The sequence below is a fragment of the Anguilla rostrata genome, chromosome 8, assembly GCF_018555375.3.
Source record: "Anguilla rostrata isolate EN2019 chromosome 8, ASM1855537v3, whole genome shotgun sequence".
Lineage (NCBI taxonomy): Eukaryota > Metazoa > Chordata > Actinopteri > Anguilliformes > Anguillidae > Anguilla > Anguilla rostrata.
Window position 1 is genome coordinate 13,736,280 of NC_057940.1, and position 17,783 is coordinate 13,754,062.

General features: G+C 43.3%; 3 protein-coding genes across 5 annotated transcripts in view; 1 reads left to right on the plus strand and 2 right to left on the minus strand.

Annotated features, from left to right (window-relative positions):
* Nucleotides 1–203: 203 nt before the first annotated feature.
* Nucleotides 204–5,886, minus strand: LOC135260868 (E3 ubiquitin-protein ligase RNF152-like). Of its 3 annotated transcripts, XM_064346522.1 has the most exons (3): nt 5,584–5,886; nt 2,819–2,881; nt 204–2,067 (listed from the first exon to the last, which is right to left on the minus strand). In XM_064346522.1, the coding sequence occupies exon 3, from the start codon at nt 1,745–1,747 to the stop codon at nt 1,205–1,207; it is 543 nt and encodes a 180-aa protein (XP_064202592.1). In that variant the 5' UTR covers nt 1,748–2,067; nt 2,819–2,881; nt 5,584–5,886; the 3' UTR covers nt 204–1,204. The 3 variants fall into 3 exon arrangements, with proteins under 3 accessions (XP_064202592.1, XP_064202591.1, XP_064202593.1); XM_064346521.1 differs by lacking the exon at nt 2,819–2,881; XM_064346523.1 differs by lacking the exons at nt 2,819–2,881; nt 5,584–5,886 and adding an exon at nt 3,541–3,661.
* A 3,136-nt stretch (nt 5,887–9,022) lies between these two features.
* On the minus strand, nt 9,023–14,203 carry LOC135260869 (bucky ball-like). Its single transcript, XM_064346524.1, has 7 exons — nt 14,050–14,203; nt 13,815–13,883; nt 13,240–13,404; nt 11,062–12,732; nt 10,433–10,543; nt 9,747–9,863; nt 9,023–9,611 (listed from the first exon to the last, which is right to left on the minus strand). Exons 2-7 carry the CDS (start codon nt 13,819–13,821, stop codon nt 9,580–9,582), a joined length of 2,103 nt encoding a protein of 700 aa, XP_064202594.1. The 5' UTR covers nt 13,822–13,883; nt 14,050–14,203; the 3' UTR covers nt 9,023–9,579.
* Nucleotides 14,204–15,515: 1,312 nt separating this feature from the next.
* The window catches only part of LOC135260871 (oxysterol-binding protein-related protein 1-like), a 30,810-nt gene continuing 28,542 nt past the window's right edge, over nt 15,516–17,783 (plus strand). Inside the window, exons 1-4 of the mRNA XM_064346527.1 lie at nt 15,516–16,116; nt 16,561–16,646; nt 16,729–16,803; nt 17,543–17,654. Of these exons, the coding sequence (XP_064202597.1) occupies nt 15,993–16,116; nt 16,561–16,646; nt 16,729–16,803; nt 17,543–17,654 (397 nt within the window). The 5' untranslated portion in view covers nt 15,516–15,992. The remainder of the gene's footprint in view (nt 16,117–16,560; nt 16,647–16,728; nt 16,804–17,542; nt 17,655–17,783) is intronic.

Here is a 17,783-nt window from a genome sequence, read left to right on the forward strand (position 1 = left end):
TTTTCATTGTTTGTGTTATTGTTATACCTTCAAGTTCATGTTGTAACATTGTAGTGTGCTTTTCTGTGATGTGTATGTGCACACTGTCCTTTATTTTTTTCTTGTGTGTATTTATGTGTACATTTTTCAAAAACAATGTTGAGGTTTTTAAAACATTGTGACTGTTTCATATAGCAGCATGATTACAGAATGGACAGCAGGTGTTTATTCACATATTATTTCATTTTAATATGAAAAAGAAAACACAAAGATCATGTCAGGTCACAACCAAATGGTCACAACATAAGCAGATGTACAGAAATGACCCACCATATCTCTGACACAGGGAATTAACAAATCTAGAATAAACAGTATGAAAATGTTTTAGCACTACACTTTGCTTATAAAGGCATTCATTGACATCACTAATGCTGAGGGTCTGTCTCTAAAAAACATGTCAAAATGTCAAATGTAAAGTGACATTTGTAAAACAAATGTCACTTTACTATTTTTTCATATTTATAAACCATTATTACACGGATAAGATGTTGATACTAATAACATTTCACGAACCATTAAAAAATGAAATACAGGAAAAATATTTCTTTGGAAATATTTATCATGCATCAAGAAGTTTGTCACAGTTACTCAGATAAAGAGTGAAGCTGCCCACAGTCACAGTCATTGCTTCATCTCAGCATCAGACAGGAGTAAAGGGGCATGGCATTCATCATATGAACACTGTTTGCAATTCACATATTTAAAAAATAACCTTTCTATAAATACAACTTCAAAAACGTTGACTACAAAAACAAAAATGATAGAAAAACATACAAATACAATCATAACTGCACAGAGTTGGTCTGATGAAGTATGAAATCTTAAGAACCTATTAAAATATCCCTAGACCACAACATTTGAGAAAAGTATGAAAGAATAAGTAAAAATTAACATTGCAATCACAAAATTACTGGCTGCAACTAGCCAACAATGGTGAAAGGTTATTTCCATTGAGGTCTGCATCAAGAAGAGACATTGGCCTCCAAAGTTGCCCTTCTTCAGGACAGCCATTACAGCTGAGCAGTGATCAGCTCTTCATACCTGAGAGGGCACAGTGGTAAAGCCTGGTCAGCCCATCATCAGTTCTCAGAAGAGGGTCATGCCACAAGCACCACCTTCCACCCCAGTCCCAACTGTTCTTGTGCTCTGTGATCCTGCCCAAATTTCAGCCACAGGAGATGACTGTGAAACGCTTAGAGACACAGGACATGTTGTGCAGGATGATGATGAGGAGGAAGAGGAGGATGAAGGCCACCAGGAGCACAGTGCAGACCCCAGACCAGGTGGCCCCTCGCCTCCCTCTCTCCCGCTCCACCATGGGCAGCGCCACCATGGCCACACCTTTCTGGCGCTCGTTCGTACTCCCCACTGTAGGCCCTCCCCGTTCGTCCCCACCTGTCAGGGGCAGCGTGTAGCAACCATTGCTAGACAACCGGATGAAGACTGGTGTGTGCTGCGTGCGTTGCATGGCGATGAAGGCAATAGCGTCCGGGTCGTCCGGGAGATGGGACACAGGTTGGCCGGCTGGCAACCTAGTGACGGCGCGACACCAGGGACACCGCACTTCCCGTTGCCCCGCCCCCATTTGGGTCAGGCACACGGAGCAGCAGGTGTGCTGGCAGTCCAGCACCTTGGGCCGATGTCGCGGGCTGTAGCGGTTGAAACATATCTGGCATTCCAAAGGGGAGTCTTGTGAGAGTGTCTCCATAATCCCAGAATCCCCTTTTTACCCACTTCTTTCTCTCTCTCTCTCTCTCTTACCCACACTCACTATAACTCTCCTTTTTTCTTACTCTTCCTTTGTCTTCTTTAATCACCTTACACAATAATCACAGATGCAGCCATTTGCAAACTGTGTGACAACAAGACTAACAGCAAGTAGATTTGCCAGGAAACCATCAGAAGCAGATCTACCAGGTGACCACAGGAAATAGCACCAGTAGATCAGACAGGAGATTCAACCAGAACCAAGTTTCAATTGGCCAGGACGTCAATGGCAGTGATAATCCATTATGCATCTTTACTAGCCTGCAAAACAAGGGAGATGAGACCACAAGTTACTCAATGGCAGCACCACACAACCTCCTAGGACCCCAACACAATGAAGGACAGTATAAAAGGTTACAGCCGGCCAAAAGGCATCAGAAAGGAACATAATACTGGTGGAATATCTGGTGTGTGTAGAGATGGATACATGAAGCATTCTTTCCTATTCAAAATCCAGTCCAATTCAGCATTCTCATTCTTACCCCCATTATTACAAAAAAGTAGAGAATATGGATTCAGTAGTGAATAGTGATTTGTGCATTGTGGCATCGGTTTTTTTTAGTTCTGTTTTTACAATCAATGCCCTTGTTTTTTTTTTTTACATATTTTCACTGAATATTGTTCTTAATGACAGACTATCATTTCAAATGAAAATAAAACCTGTTTTTGCAACATGCAATCCAATTTACATATTTAAGGAACTGTAATACAAAAAGAACTGAAATAGAATTGAATTGACACCTCAAGAATCAGGATCGTATTGTATCATCAGGTCCTTGGATATTTCCACTTATAAAGAAAATGCATATTTTCCTCAAAGTGTCTGACTTCGACACTTCACCTCAACAGAAGGGCCTGAAGTACCGCCACTGACGATAATGCGTGTGTGAAAACCCAGCAGCTCAAACAGTAATGTAAGAAGAATCAGCTCAGAGCGTGCTGTCACCTCCAATTCAAACCTTTACAGAGCTGAAGAAGAGGGTTTATTGGTAAAAACCAGTGCATCACTAACCATAACCACTTCAACTGCTCTTCACGGAGATATACAAATGGCGTTTGCGTGAAGCGGTCCTTTCTGTAAGGAAATAATGTCCTTCAATGACTTTCAAGTAGCCACAAGCAGAAGTAGGCTAGAGATCACCTATCCCAGCAGTACCTAATGGAGCAGTTAGAAACGCGTATGGGTCGTATGTAAATTTCCTCGGTGTTCACACTTAACTGTCTTCTGCCCGATAGCAGACCATTCACTACCCCAAACTCTGTGTGTGAATGGCACTCTGTGTGAATAGCGTATTCAGCTCCTTCCTGCGAATGATAACCGTTTAAAAGGAAGAATAAAAGGGTTTGTTTGTTCTCACAGCTAGCCAATGTCTTATCAGAGTAAAAACCTGTGGAAAATTCCAGCTAAGGACCCGCTGGGATCCTATGCTGGTTTAAGATGGTTTAAGATGTGTCTTTGACACGTCTCACTGGTCACGGCTGGTCTGTGGCAGGTCAAAGCTGGTCTCCAGCTGGACAAAGCGGGTACAGTAAGCTGGTGGTGAAACTGGTGGACTAGCTGACTATATAGGCTGGTTGGCTGCTTGACTGGCTAAAAGTGTTGAAAACACAGCATAAACCAGATAGACCAGTTTAGGCTTCTCAGCAGGGAAGGACTCTTTCCAGTTATGAGTTATGAATAAATGAAAGAAACGTTGTATTTATATAGATAGGGTAAACACACATATTTCTCACCTGAACAACTATAATTTGTGGGGGTCAAAATGCATGGGTTATGGGTCAGGTTGTCATATTGAAACACCCTTGGACCCCTCAGGTACAACTGACATTTAGTTTATGAGGTCCTGTTGAAACAATTGCTTGGTTAGGGGGCAAAGGTGCCGAAGATTTCTGACAGTTGATTAATTCAATACACTTGTCTGGTGTATTGGAACCAATGAAATACACTCTCAAAAAGTGCGAACCCCGCATTCTGGTCATATTGGCAGGCTCAATTACCCTAGGCTAGTGGTTCTCAAACTTGGTCCTGGGGGACCCCTGTGTATGCTGGTTTTCATTCCAACCTCAACAGCAATCCAAGAATTTTAACAAGCTGTTAATTTTTCTTAATTAGGTGCTTTTCATGTTTTAGAGCTGGGGTCCCCAGTCTTATCCAGAAAGGGCCAGTTTGGGTGCACACACCTGATCCTGATTCTACAAATCAAGGTGCTTAGCAATGACTCTAGTGATTGATCAGTAGAATCAGGTGTGTGCACCCACACTGGCCCTTTTGGAACCCCCTTTCTCTAAAACAGTGGTGTCAAACTCATTGCCATGGAGGGCCGTGTGTATGCAGGTTTTCATTCCAACCAATTAATGCTGCCTTAATTGAGTCAAATTACTCATTCAGCCATATGCGTTTAACTGTATTGAAGCACAGAATATAAGAAAATTTTTATTTAGACAATGCGGGTCACCATAGATGTCGGGTCACCATTGTGCACAAACCTGCTTCCCTAATTCAGCAAATAATTTAACTAATTATATAATCAAGATCTGAGGCTGGAATGAAAACCTGCATACACACGGCCCTCCATGGCAACGAGTTTGACACCACTGCTCTAAAACATGAAAAGCACCTAATTAAGAAAAATTAACAGCTTGTTAAAATGCTGGGATTGCTGTGGAGGTTGGAATGAAAACCAGCATACGAGGACCGAGTTTGAGAACCACTGCCTAGGCGAAATCAATAGAAATCAGCAGAAAAGTATTTGAATCCAAAACAAATATACTTATTTGACCCAGGTCTGATTGTAACTCAAAAAGTAAGGCTAAATTTTATTACTTTGCTTCCCCTCCATTTATTTTACATGGGAGGGGGAAAGTGCAGTCGTTTCCCAGTAGACCCGCGTTCTTCTCTTGCATCTGATATGCAATGACTGGGTTTATGTGGGGTCACTGCCGTCCTGACTCCAGGCGACCTAGTATTCGTGGTTTGAAGGGACTCGTAATGAGTAATAGTCATTTACATATCACACTCCTTCTTGTCATGTGAATCAAACGGAGCCCTACACCGCAAACCAGGATATACAAACGTCGCGCGCACAACTGTTCATGGTGCATGGCCCATACCAATTGCGTGTGGTCAAGCTTGATTTATTTCAGACAATTATATCAGAAATAGACAGACCGCTTGTAATAAATTTCAATGCAATGTATTGCACCGTCCAGCATGTCGGTGAGTGAAACTAAGGTGAATAATATGCACCCAGTCCAGGATATGCTGTCGTTTGCTTCAGATACACAGGGGGGAATTACAAAGCAGAGCAGATACCAAGCGTGCTCAAGCTTTTGTTCTTGAACCATACAGGTTTCTAACGGAAAATGAGTAGCATCACAAAAATAAAATGATCCTTGTACTCATTCTAATTTCTGATCATACTAATCATAGCTAGTGCATAACGGGTTATACTGAAATATGTAAATGATAATAAACAATATCGATAGCCAAATAGAACAAAAAGAGCACGCGTGCGTAACGCACACAGCTGGCCAAATTTCTTTATACAACTCAGTTTTTACAGACGACTCGCATATCACACGGGATGGTATGTGCATTGCTTGTCTGTGCAGGACTAATCCACACAACGATTCATTACATTTACATTAACAATAAATAAAGTAATGGAGGGCGCATAATGGAAGTACTCCGAGAAGTGAACATCATTTGAATTCACTTAAAAAAGACGGCACAAGTTTAGTTAGCTGGATGTTGGACAGGATATGAAAAAGACTCACCTTTATTGTTTTGGAATACACACAGCGTATTCGGTTTTTGTATCCAAAGATATATCCTGTAGTTCTGATCTGAAACACGTTTTCCACATTGGTTTCTGTTTTGTTTCCGTATTTTTTTCCCCCCGAACCACGTCGAGTCCCTCCCACTTTTCCCGTCTCGCCCAAACACAGCTCAGCCTTCATGCCATGGTCCGCCCATCGTAAAGAAAGCACGCCCAGTGTATTCTTAACCGTTTTGATGTGGTCAGTGTAAAACTATTCTCTAAATTTTGTGGAACCTTAGTTGTGTGTGTGTACTTGTAATGCATGTACAAATGGGTGACAAATTAAAGGAAAAACCTAAATAAATACGTGGAGAAACATAACGAATGCAGATGATTTCATACAGATGTACTGCATGATACAATTAATCAATTAACATCCTATCATGCTCTATGGCATATATGAAAATGCTGAGCAGGCCCAGTTGACCTCAATTTTGGATCAAGATGGCAAGAGGAAAAGATCTAAGTGATTTTGAAGGAGGGTTCATAATTGGGGCACGGATGGCAGGAGCTTCAGTCACAAAGACTGCTCAACGGCCGAGTGGTTCAACAGGAAGAGTGACGAAAGTGGCATCTGTATTTAGATCTATGAGAAAGACATCAGTAAGTAGGGTCAGAAATGGTGGTCGAAAGCGCACATTTGTTGGCCGTGATGCTCGTGCATTAGTGCAACATGTAAGGACAAACAGCAGAGCAACTCTTCCTCCGGTGACTGAGAATGTCAATGCAGGACATGATCAGATTGTGTCAACAAGAACAGCCCATCAACCACTACACGGAGAACGATATTATAGTTGGGTGGCAGAGCATAAACCCCTCAGAGGTTTGTGAAATAACAGGGCTCCAGTGTTTGTCTGACCTATTATATCCAGACACTAACAGGACATGTCACCAAATGTGATGTCTGCAAAATAACTTGTCCCTTGTCAATAAATCCTGCTAAGGTACACAGATCAAACCAAAAAATACTTTATTCAGATAGCAGATATGATGTTAACAAGGTGTTTTGACCCAGACAATCTATAGACAGTCTGGAGCGGTGCACAAAGATAAGATGCATTCTAGCAGTTTTTAACAAAGACTCTAATGAATAGAGAACAGCTGAATATCTGCTTAGCGCATAGAAAATGGCAGCCATTTTTTTTAACCAGACTTCCCTGGAGCCAGACAATATTTCAGGCAACCTAAGGGCTTACAAATGAACACAGCTCAGATACAAAATATAAAGGCACTGAGGCTTTAAGTATTACTAGGGCATTTGTAGAAAAATTGGTCAGGCAAAAACTTTGTTACCATACTACCCACACCTAGCTGCAAAATTATGGCCCAGTTAGTGTAGCTGATTTTAATCAGGCCCACAATTAACCTCACCTGGAAACCTTCCAATCAAGACTGAATGACACACCAAAAGCACTAATCCAGTAGTTCTCAAATTTGGTCCTGGGAACTTCAAAGTACCCTGACTTTTGTCACTGCCAATCTCTTCAATTAATGTTGTTGAACACATATGTTTAAGTTATTTGTCTTTGAATTATTCATTACCTAGTGGCAATGTGTCCACACTTTCACCAACAAGGAGCTTATTGATTCTCCAGTCTCTAATTTGAGAAGTCATTTTTGGTTTATCTCTTCTTATGTAATTATTTTGCAATATAGCACAGTAAGCAGTGTTAACATAGGACTTTTATTTTTCATGGCATGCATATCTATTTCTGGTAATGTGGTCTAAGAGAGTTAATAAGTCCTCAAAACATGAAAAGCTTCAAATTAAAAAAAAATAAAAAACCCACAGCTTGTTAAAATCAGGGATTGCAAATATGGTTGGAAAAAAACGACCTCCAGGACCAAGTTTTAAAACCACTGCACCATTCTAACAGTCGGTTCATGAAAATGGTGAAAACGGGAACTGGAGTACAGCTTTGCATGTTTTATTCGCTGTTATTGTCATGCTGGAACTGCATGTTCATATGAAGGAGACAAGATAGGAAGTGCAAGTCATGGATAATGAACTGGTCCTCTATTGCCACTGCCTCTTCGGAAATCAAAGTCTGCATCGATTCATACTCTATATTTATTCACAAGTTTCTGCCGAGAGCCCTCCAAAGGTATTCTAGAAACATCTGAGCTCACGCAGACTTTGATATCACAGCAGACTGTGGGATTTGACATACTTTTTTTTAGAGAAACAAAAAAGCAGTTATTGATCTTATTGTAGACAAACCTACAAATAACATGCTGGTTAGTCCACATAGCATATCTGTGTTTCATCCTCAAAGGAATCCATCTTATCTCACTACACCCCTGAGTTTGATTTCTGGTCAGTACACAGAACAACAATAATGGGACCTCCTAGTTTTGGATCTTTGTAGACATGACCAAATTGCTACTTGTCCAGGTAGTTAAATGATTTCAGCAGAGACACTGGCCTAGAATGACACAGGGACAGTACACTTCTTGGTCTTCAGATTTGTTGAAACGTTTTTTATTGCTAGAAAAGAAGTATGGGTACTACCCATGATGCTTGTCTGCAGCGTGTGGAGGCCCACTGAGTTGGAGTCACTCTGGGTATTAAGCAAACAAACCAAGGTTACAAGCACCCTGCATTCAAAGGAATAGTTTCTTTATATTTGGTCTAACATTGATAAGAACGCACCGCATAGATTTCTGAGGTGTTGCAACTGAGCCAATTGTAATGTATATCACATCAAATTATGTGATATTTATATATTAGTTACAGGGATTAACCATGACTAACTACATATAGCAAATGATGTCAAAAAAGGGTCAAAATCATATTTCACATTCAAAAATAGTTTCAAACTGCATGCCCGTCCCATTAAGGCCATGATGTGGGGTGACTGTTGGCAACACTGCATTATATTGATAACTTGCATTGTTACAAGTCATAACTGTACTAAAAGCTGAGGACATGCATCTGGGAGCACAATCCAGAATGTGGCCATAACCATGCTTGTACTTTAGTGTCAATATTACATAAGCTAAGCAAAGTGATTATACACTTGCATATCGGCAAATTGTAAGATTAGTAAGATTACTAATTACTACTAGAATATTTTTGGAAATCATTTAGCAAATCCATTTTTCCAATTTTATTGTGTGTTTATATTGTAATCCATTTAACGTTTCAGATGTACAAATTATCTATATTGTATTAATTTTTAATAATGGTAATGGAAGCATCCGTTATAAAACAGAAATCGGATTTCAGTTCTCCCTCCATACTCAACTCAAGAATTTAAACCCCAGGAAACTCTACCATTCTGGACAAATGGCACCACCTACTGGACCAATGGATGACTACAGACATGAAGAGGACTAGTAAGGAAAACAGAAAGACCAACAGAGCAAGCACACAAAAGATCAGGAACACACGATTAATTGCAATGCAAAGATTTTAATGACAACACTGTGCAGGTGTGCGCTACTCATCCATGTCAAATATTACACTGCGGTGTTTAAAAGATCTGCACCATAATAAAAACGAGACACTTGAGACTCTGGCTGGCTGGCCAGAGCCAATTCGAAGCGGCCCCCTCCCTCCAGCTGCGCTTGCACTGCCCGAGAACACAGCCCCCACCCGGGCTTCGGCGTCCGCAGGCCACGCCCTGGCGCCGCTAAGATCCGTGACCCAGGCCCAAGCGGGCAGGGCCAGGTGGGCGTACGTCAGGGCGTGACCCGGAGAGAAATGGCACCGGGCGGTTAATCGGGTCGGACGTGCAGTCCAACACGGCTTCAGTTAAGCAGTGGAAGAGCAGCGTGTAACGGGGTGTTCCATCCGCCTTGGTATCTTTTAATATATTTTTACACAAACACTGTACAAAAACTAACAATGTGTGTCCATTTATTATAATGTGCTTTGTGTTAATTTCATAGAGAGTGCTTTTTTTTTTTTAGATATGTTTTTAAGTATTAAGGCAGTGCAATTTTTAGGTTAGTATCTTGCGCCTCTTCTTTTAGTGGACCCTATTTGAAAGAAAACAGCAAAAATTAGAAGGACTGACTTTCGCAGGACTGAGTCCATATTCAATACAACATTAAAGTGCCACATCCAAAAGTCTGCCATGTTAACATGCAAGCCAATGTGTGAAGACATCCTACCTCTGCCCCTCTGGAAGCGCGTTAATTCCTCCTCCTCCTCGTCCTCGTCATTGTAGTCCCTCCTGAACCTCTGAGGCACGAATGTCTTGTAGCCCCCCCGTCTGCGCGTGGGCCTCACTGCAGGTGAGGGAGAAGACAGCAGTCACTAGCAGCAGTTAAACCAGGCCCTGACCATTGCATTTCCCAACCATCAGAAAGCCACAGAGTTCAGAGTTAGCATGACAGCATAGCTCAGAACTGCTATCGGTTTAGCACTGAAGAGATTCAGTTCCATATTAAACTGCTATTAAAGACATTTCAGAGAACAGCATGAACACCATCACTCCAGCTGAAGTCTAACGCTATAGGAATGAAAAAGCTAAAGTCCAAAGCCTATTCCATTTCTTAGATTGTGAATACTTGGTAAGTCACCATATGATTAAACACACTTTTGAACTCATGCTTGCAACAAGTATAGAGGCCTGGATTCAGACAACAGCTTTGATTAACAATTAAAAGGATGTTTCAAAGTTCATGTCAAAGTTAAGGATAAATGTTGATTACAAGCAATGTAAAATGCAACAATATAAAATTCAAGCAGATTTGCTGACCTAAAAGATGTTCAAAGTGCTTGCCACCACAACAGGTTCCAGCAGTATGATTGATGGGCAGATCATAGCAAAGTTAGCAGCATGGGTTAGCCCTACCTCGCCCTCTTGATGAGGGATATGGTTTCCAGAACTTTTGTCTTGGTTTGATGCCACAACTCTCCCAATTTTCCTGGCCTGTGGCAACTCTGTCCCCTCCCTGTGGTTTGTCTGTTTAAGGGCGGGGGGGGGGGGGGGGTTGAAATACACCTTAAATTTGTAGCCCTTAAAGTCAATACATTTTAAAAGTGACGCTTAAGTCATTTGGAAGGTCCTATAGATTTCATTTAAAAATGATTGGTGCATCCAGTTGGAACATCCACTTCACTGGTGGGTCCTCAGGGGGATCAAGGTGACTTCCAAGATGCATGTGAAATCGCTACACACACCTTCCACAAGCATTTCACTAAAGAAACTAAAGGATGCACTGGCAAGCATACATTCAGGTACTCTGGGAAAAATGCAGAGAACATAAGAATATGAAATATATAAACATACGTTAGGGCTGCATTTAAAAACAGGGTTGATTGCTCAAAACGTGTCTTGGGAATCACTGTCCTAGAACAAACACTAAAGGACACATGAACACATTTGCCAAGCAAATTAGAATAGCTGAAATGTATTCGAGAATAAAATGGACAGTCCTACAGTATCTACCCTCTCCAGGTTGAGCAGAAAAAGGGGATTACCTGAGCGAGGCCTGGACTGAGTACCGTTCAGATTCGGCCCTTTGCACTTGTCTGGTTTAGTGGGAGCCTTGTACCCTTCACAGCACGGTGGCCCTCTGGGGTAGCTCTGCTCCTGCTCCTCCAGACCGCTCGGGTCCAATGGCTCACAGCTGTAGGCATTTTTTAGCTTCTGCCAGGGGACGCAAGAGGACTGCGTGTGCCTTACAGGACAATGCAGCTTCCTGACGGGCACCTCCCAGCTCTCACAAGCGTCTTTCGGCAAGTCATCTTCATCGTCGTAACCATCGCAGTCTCCGTCACCTACCTCGTCTTCTTCAACCACTTCTTTGTCATTTTGTGGATAGGCCCATGTTCCCATCCCCATGGATTTGCCCCTCCTGGAGTCTCCATTCAGGCACGACCCGCAAGCAACACACAGCCTCGTTTCACGAGCGGGGCGTTCCTCTTCCTCCCACCGGCCCCCCTCGTCTTCGTCCCCGGGGTCCGAAGCCCCCGCAGCCGCCTGGGCAGACATCCCCTCACCGACGTAGGCTGTCCCCGAGACGGACTCCACGTCCTCGAGGTCCGTGGAGAACATGTCGTCCCTGGAGGACAGCTCGTCCAGGGAGGGGCTGAGGACGCTCTGTCGCTCTGGAGCCACAGGGGGGTAGTAGCTGTAGAGGAAGCCGTCTCCGAGCGATGGCAGGTAACCGGGCCGAGGGAGGGCAGCGGCTGCGCAGGGCGTGGCGTCTCCAGGCCACAGGGGGCCGTCCCTCGGAAGCGCTCCCGCCGTCGTCACCTCATCGCACGGCAGACGCAGGATCCGGTACGGCAGGTTGTCTGTGTTCAGGACGGGCTCTTCCTGAACGCCTGTCACACCTGCCTTCTCAGGTGAGGGAACGTCCCCTCTTGGCTCCAAATCTTTGGCCGGGTGGGTTGATGGCAGCCTTTCTGGTGTCACTTCCCCACAGGCCTGTGGGCCTCCTGGTTTGCAAACAGGCTGGATTCCAGCTGTACCATTTCCTTTGTTTTCTTCATGGTCGCTCTTGGGACAGTTGGACCAGTCTGTGGCTGGGTGCTGCTTCTCGGGGGCGGGGAAACTAACGGACTCATCCGGCATTGGCTCCCCTTCGCTCTCCTCATATTGGGAGGAGCTGTCGAGAGGTAGGACCCCATCATCAACCCCCACAGACCAGACCCCCTGCCGGATCACCTCCTCCACATGGCCCGGGCTCGAACCCGCAACACGCCGGGTCGCGGACGACAGTCCGCATGGTGTGGCGGCCGGGGGTGACAGCTCGCCCCCCATCGTGGCTTCCGCCTCGGGGTCCTCCCTCTGTTCCTCGCGGGACGGGCCCTGCCCGGAATGCAGGAACATGTCGGAGGTCTGGGACACCACCCCGGAATCTTGCTCGTTCTCCTCCGAGGCCTCCTCGCTCGCCCGGAGCCCGCCCAGCCGCACCATCAGCTTGCTCACGGCGTCCCTGGCCTCGGTCTGCGTCTCCGAGGTCGTCGTCTCCCGACACGCGCGGGCCTGCGGGTGGAAGCGAACATCGCAGGCCGTGCCAGGCGACGTGTTTGGGTTAAACATTCTCCTGTAATCCATGGGCCGCATCGGAGCGTGCGGCATGATGTAGCCAGGACATGTCATGTAAGGATAGGGAGCAACGTATGGCCGCCCAAAAGGAACACCTGTGTAAGAGTTTAGAGAGAAAAAAATAAATAAAGGCAATAACCTCACTAACAACTCATCTGTGTAAAAATAAAAAAACAACAAATTCAGTATCAAGTCTTGTAGCAATTGGATCTGTGTACTACATTCTCATTGCTTTACAATGAACTCTTGGTAAGCTTGTCTGAAAACAGTAAATTGAGATCATAAGGACATGCACAACAAACACTAGATCCCAAAAGGGAACTAAAGCTGTTCAGTCTCAAATGTCAGTATAAAACATGAACAGCTGATTCAGTTGGCTGCAAACACTACAAGTAACAAGAGAACAGAGCAAACACAGGCTGAACCCAATGAAGTCTTTCCAGTGGGGAGAAAACACTCAGATGGCAGCGAGAAACATACAAGGCTGACACGCAGATCTTTAGTAGGTTGACTGCATATTAGCGGAATGAATCAATGGGCGTAGGAAAGCATGCAAGGCATGAGAAAGTCAATTTTGAAGAAATTTAAACACGCAAACCTACCTGTTCCCGGAATGGCGCCATAGTGCCCATACGGGTTAGTAAATTGCCAGTGGTGGTAGTAAAACTGCTGATTAGGTGGATGAACGTAGAAAAATGGCCTTGTGTGATTAACTGGATTTTGGTGTGGTTGCCCATTTCCCGTAGAGTGAGGAGGAATGCTCGTGTCTGAAATGAGAGCACACGGTCAGATATTCCACTTCTACTACGCCGAATTCAAAGTGATCCGATCTGATGCATGGGCACATTTATGTTTACATAGGCCTAATTGTACAACACAGACCACTGTGATTTCAGGTAAATGAAAGAAATCGATATACAATCGACTGACGTGATCAATAAGCCAGGGCTGCTCAACCCGGTTCCTGGAGATATACGGCCCTCTAGGTTTTCATTTACACCCGAATTTGGCTCGCCTGATTAGGAACTGAACGAGGTATCTAGCTGTTGAATAAGGTATGCTTTGTTAGGGCTGAAGTGGAAACCTATATGACGGCGGGTCTCCAGGAAAATGGCTGGGCAGCCCTGCTCGAAGCTGTATCCTGCGATATATTTGGTATATATTACGCAAATGTTACCTTCCATTTCCTGTCGCGTTTCGGGATACAAAGACGTACAGGGCACGAGATACTATACACCGCAAAACACTGTGGGGAAGAGGATTAGCAACGATCAATTCAGTCACTCTTTGCCATGTGAAACAAACTAAGTACGTTTTACGCGCGATATGAAGACACTGTCAAATGCGCCTTGTAACCCTCAGCACAAATTAATATTTGCATACATGTAATTTTGTCTGTGAACAGCACCAACCTGAAATGTGTACGTGATAATACGAAGTGTGTCCGCAAAACAGACAGTGCACCCCAAACACAGAGCAAAATTAAACTCTTTCGGCGGTGAACCACCCCAGTCAATTTGTATGCCCGCGCACCTGTCTTCCATCACGCTCTAATGAGCCGTCAGTCAAACAGGTAGGAAAGCCAACACCTCTGTATCCGTACGTTTGTTTTTCAATCGGCAACCATAGTTTTAATTAATGAATTTGAAAGAATTTAATGAAATGACTGTTTTAACATGAACTGTCGTCATGGGAGTGACGTGTTTAATGTTCAGCAGTAAAACGTACACTCTCAAAGAACTAGCTGTCTGAAACTAAGTGTCATATTTTCCCTTTCCAGGAGATGGCAGCAAAATACAGCTGTTACTCAATGCAATAATAAAAAATAAAATAAAATAAAAACTGGCATCCAATATGTTTTATGGAAAGACAGCAATAGAACAGAGTAGGCAGCCGTCTAGATAACGCATGGGTACACAATAAAACGTGTAGTGTCAATTCAACACTAACAGAGTACACGAGTCCAACTCAGTCCTGAAGTACTCCATGTTTCACAAACTGACCCACTTACATTACTATCAGCCAGCTGTCATTTTCATTTTTTTTTTTTCTGAAGATCACATCAATGTAATCTAAGTATGCCTAAATCTGATTGCAGGCTATGGGAGGGGCAGGGTCAGGATGACACAAAGTAATTGGTTAAAAACAATTCTACCTTTTGATGATCTCTTTCAAGTGCTCTAGAAGCTCTGTATTGGACCAACTAACGAGGTAGGATATCAAAGGGTTGGGCTTGACGTCAAGCCCCGCCCTTAGATGCATCTCATAAACATTTCTTTTCTTTTTTTTTTAACAAAAGGTTTCCAGTGCAAAATTGACAGAAGTGTGAATGATCTTTGACAGGTTTTTGGCAGACTGCATTTGAGTGTTTTTAATGCAAACGGTTTTAATATTTTCATTCCTCTGTGTGAGGGTGTCTGTCAAATCTCTGCTCTTCCACATTCTTCCAATTCATCCAATTTCTCTTCGTTCAATTAATTATTGCATGTCTTTTCTATAATGCACTCTGCAAAATTGCCTTTCTTGAGGCCAGTGCACTGAATGAAATACTGAGCCAATATATTTAATAATGTGAAGTGACAAGTCTGAGCATTATTGCTTCTTGAGTTAAATGTTCATTCCAATAATTTGTTGGTTTCAAACAGGAGAGGAAAATAAATAAATACTGAAGTGCATTAGAATGTCCAGCACCTCATTTCATGTTTGGTTCTAACAAGACAGCATTGCCCAGCGTCAGGTTTTATAGTGAAATCAATTACCCTGTCCTTAACATCTCTAGCAGTTGTTTAATTGCTCCCAGTTGACATCACATTAAATGCTCCTAATTGAGTATTAACCTTTGCTGTCTTAACGCCAAGCCCCTCATAACAGTTCTCATAATCTACTGTTGTGGGGACTGAAGTTTAAGGCTTAAGTGTGATTTTAACTGATTTCTGCCACTTTGGGGTTTGTGTGGAGTTACTGTGAAGGCTTGTTCACATTTATCTGTAATTCCATGTTGCAGGGTTATTCTTGATATTCTTATTTATTTAGTGTCTTACTTTAGGAAGAACCTATGCATTTCAGAGATTGACTTTAGCCTGTTCTGTTTTTAGGTTTATCTTCCAGTAATTTCTGTATGTTGCAGATCACAGGGGTCAGGGTCCAGTGTGTTTTAGTGCCAGTGGTTCAAGAGTCCACACACCTGTGTGCAATGTCTTAATTAGTTGCTGATTGGAAGGAAGCCACAGATACCTACAGATAGTTGCAGACACTGCAGCTTTCTAGGGCTGAGGTTTGATTGACTGATGTGGTGCTGAGGTCAGCTCCTCTGAAGTAAAGCTGCATTTTTTTAGAGAGTCCTTTGTTGACAGTGATGGATCTTCATGACCCTGAAGAGCTGTTTCTTCAGTATGCCAGGAGTGGAGACCTTTCAGGGATTTTGAGGCTCCTGCTGGCCAAAATTAAGGAAGAAATTGGTCTTAACATCAACTGCAGAGGTAACTGCACCATCCACACTGGATCTCGGAGCTGGAGGACTAGTATTAAGGATGATTTTGCACTGACTTGTATAATTACATTTTAATTAAATGGCAGATCAAGGAAATTAACTTTCTGTAGTGAACCTAAACCCAGTTCACATGTATACATTCACACTCGGTTCCAGTCAAGGGATCAGTTCTGAGGTCTCAGCCTTACAGAATGTTAGCGGTTAGCAGAAGTACTGTTGACTCTAAGTCTGTGTGCGTGCACCGGATATAAATTTGTCTGCGAGTCTACTGTGGGTGGTGACTTCAGCATATTTTATTTTTATATTTGAGATTTACAGACAGAAGCCAACCTTCAGTGATCACCAGCTGTGCATTTGATCACAGGCAGCAGTGCAGAAAGTATCCCTTCTGTCAAAACCAAGGTTTAAAATTGTACCCCTCCCCCCACCCCAGGTAAGAAAAAGGCTAACTCAGGATGGACAGCTCTTCACCTGGCCTCCTACTTCGGACACAGGGAAGTGGTGGAGGAGCTGCTCAAGGTAGTGCGTGATGTTGCTGCCGTTACTGAAGCATTGGTCCGGAGTGTACGTGAGTGTCTGTGATTGATGTGTGTGTGTGTAGGCGGGAGCTGATGTGAATCTGGCCAATGAGGAGGGAGACACCGCACTGCACAAGGCTGTACTCACAGAGAGAAAGGTATGAGGCTTCTATCCATCCATCTTTCACACTGTGTATGTGTAATATTTCATCAAAGCATCTTGCTGGGCCCTCTTCAGTGCAGGCTCATAAGGAGGTCTGAATGGGTATTGTAGGATGAAGGAAAATAGTATGTTTAAACAGTCTCTTTTTCCAGAGTGATATACACAGCTTAGATTTAATATTTAATATATTTTCATTTATTTCGTTTTTGTTTATTTATTTAAAAAAACACAATCCATTTATACAGCTGGTTATTTCCTGAAGCAATTCAGGTTGCATACCTTGCACAAGAGTACAACTGCAGTGCCCCACCTGGGAATCAAACCTGCAAATTTTGCAATGCAAGCCTAATTTCCTAAGCATTCTACACTGCTAACCCAATCTGGTTTTTGTTAACCCAGGGGAGCACAAGTGCCAATCCGTTTCAGGATTTTGTGCCAACTTCAGCTCTTACTTAATTAGCTCAATCATATCTTGAGCTGATATTTGTATAAGCATCAGCTACAGCTGCAAGTGTATCCTAAAGATTTTACTGTGCTCAAGTACAGGAGTGAACCAGCGTAGTTTATAGAGCTGTCAGTAAACTAATACAAATGTAATTGGAACAAAAACCAACACAAAGGTGGGTCCTCCAGGACTGGAGTTGCACGCCCCTGTTTGCCTAATTCTGGAGTCATACCATCTCACAGTAGTTATTCTGATCCATGTTGCTGTCACTGGGTGGATTGTTTTTAAGGAAGTCGTGTTGCTGCTGCTGCGGTATGACGCTCGCCCCTCAGCCACCAATGGAACAGGCCGAATCCCCAGAGACCGCACGCATGACGACGAGATAATAACCATGTTGGACGGTAAGTACTGTGTAGGGCAATACTGAGAGGAAAATACAAATTTGAGTGCTTTGTCACATAATCTAAGTAACTTTTATCGCTGTACATTATATATTTTTTTTCCTCCAATATCTGCACTTGCATGCCAAT

Excerpts from the sequence above, each read along its gene's own strand:
- LOC135260868 (XM_064346521.1), bottom strand. The coding sequence starts at position 1,747 with ATGGAGACACTCTCACAAGACTCCCCTTTGGAATGCCAGATATGTTTC.
- LOC135260869 (XM_064346524.1), bottom strand. Across the intron at positions 9,864-10,432 it reads TCCCTCATCAAGAGGGCGAG|TGAGGCCCACGCGCAGACGG; the intron begins GTAGGGCTAACC and ends CCTCACCTGCAG. Across the intron at positions 9,612-9,746 it reads GCGCTTCCAGAGGGGCAGAG|GGTCCACTAAAAGAAGAGGC; the intron begins GTAGGATGTCTT and ends TCTTTCAAATAG.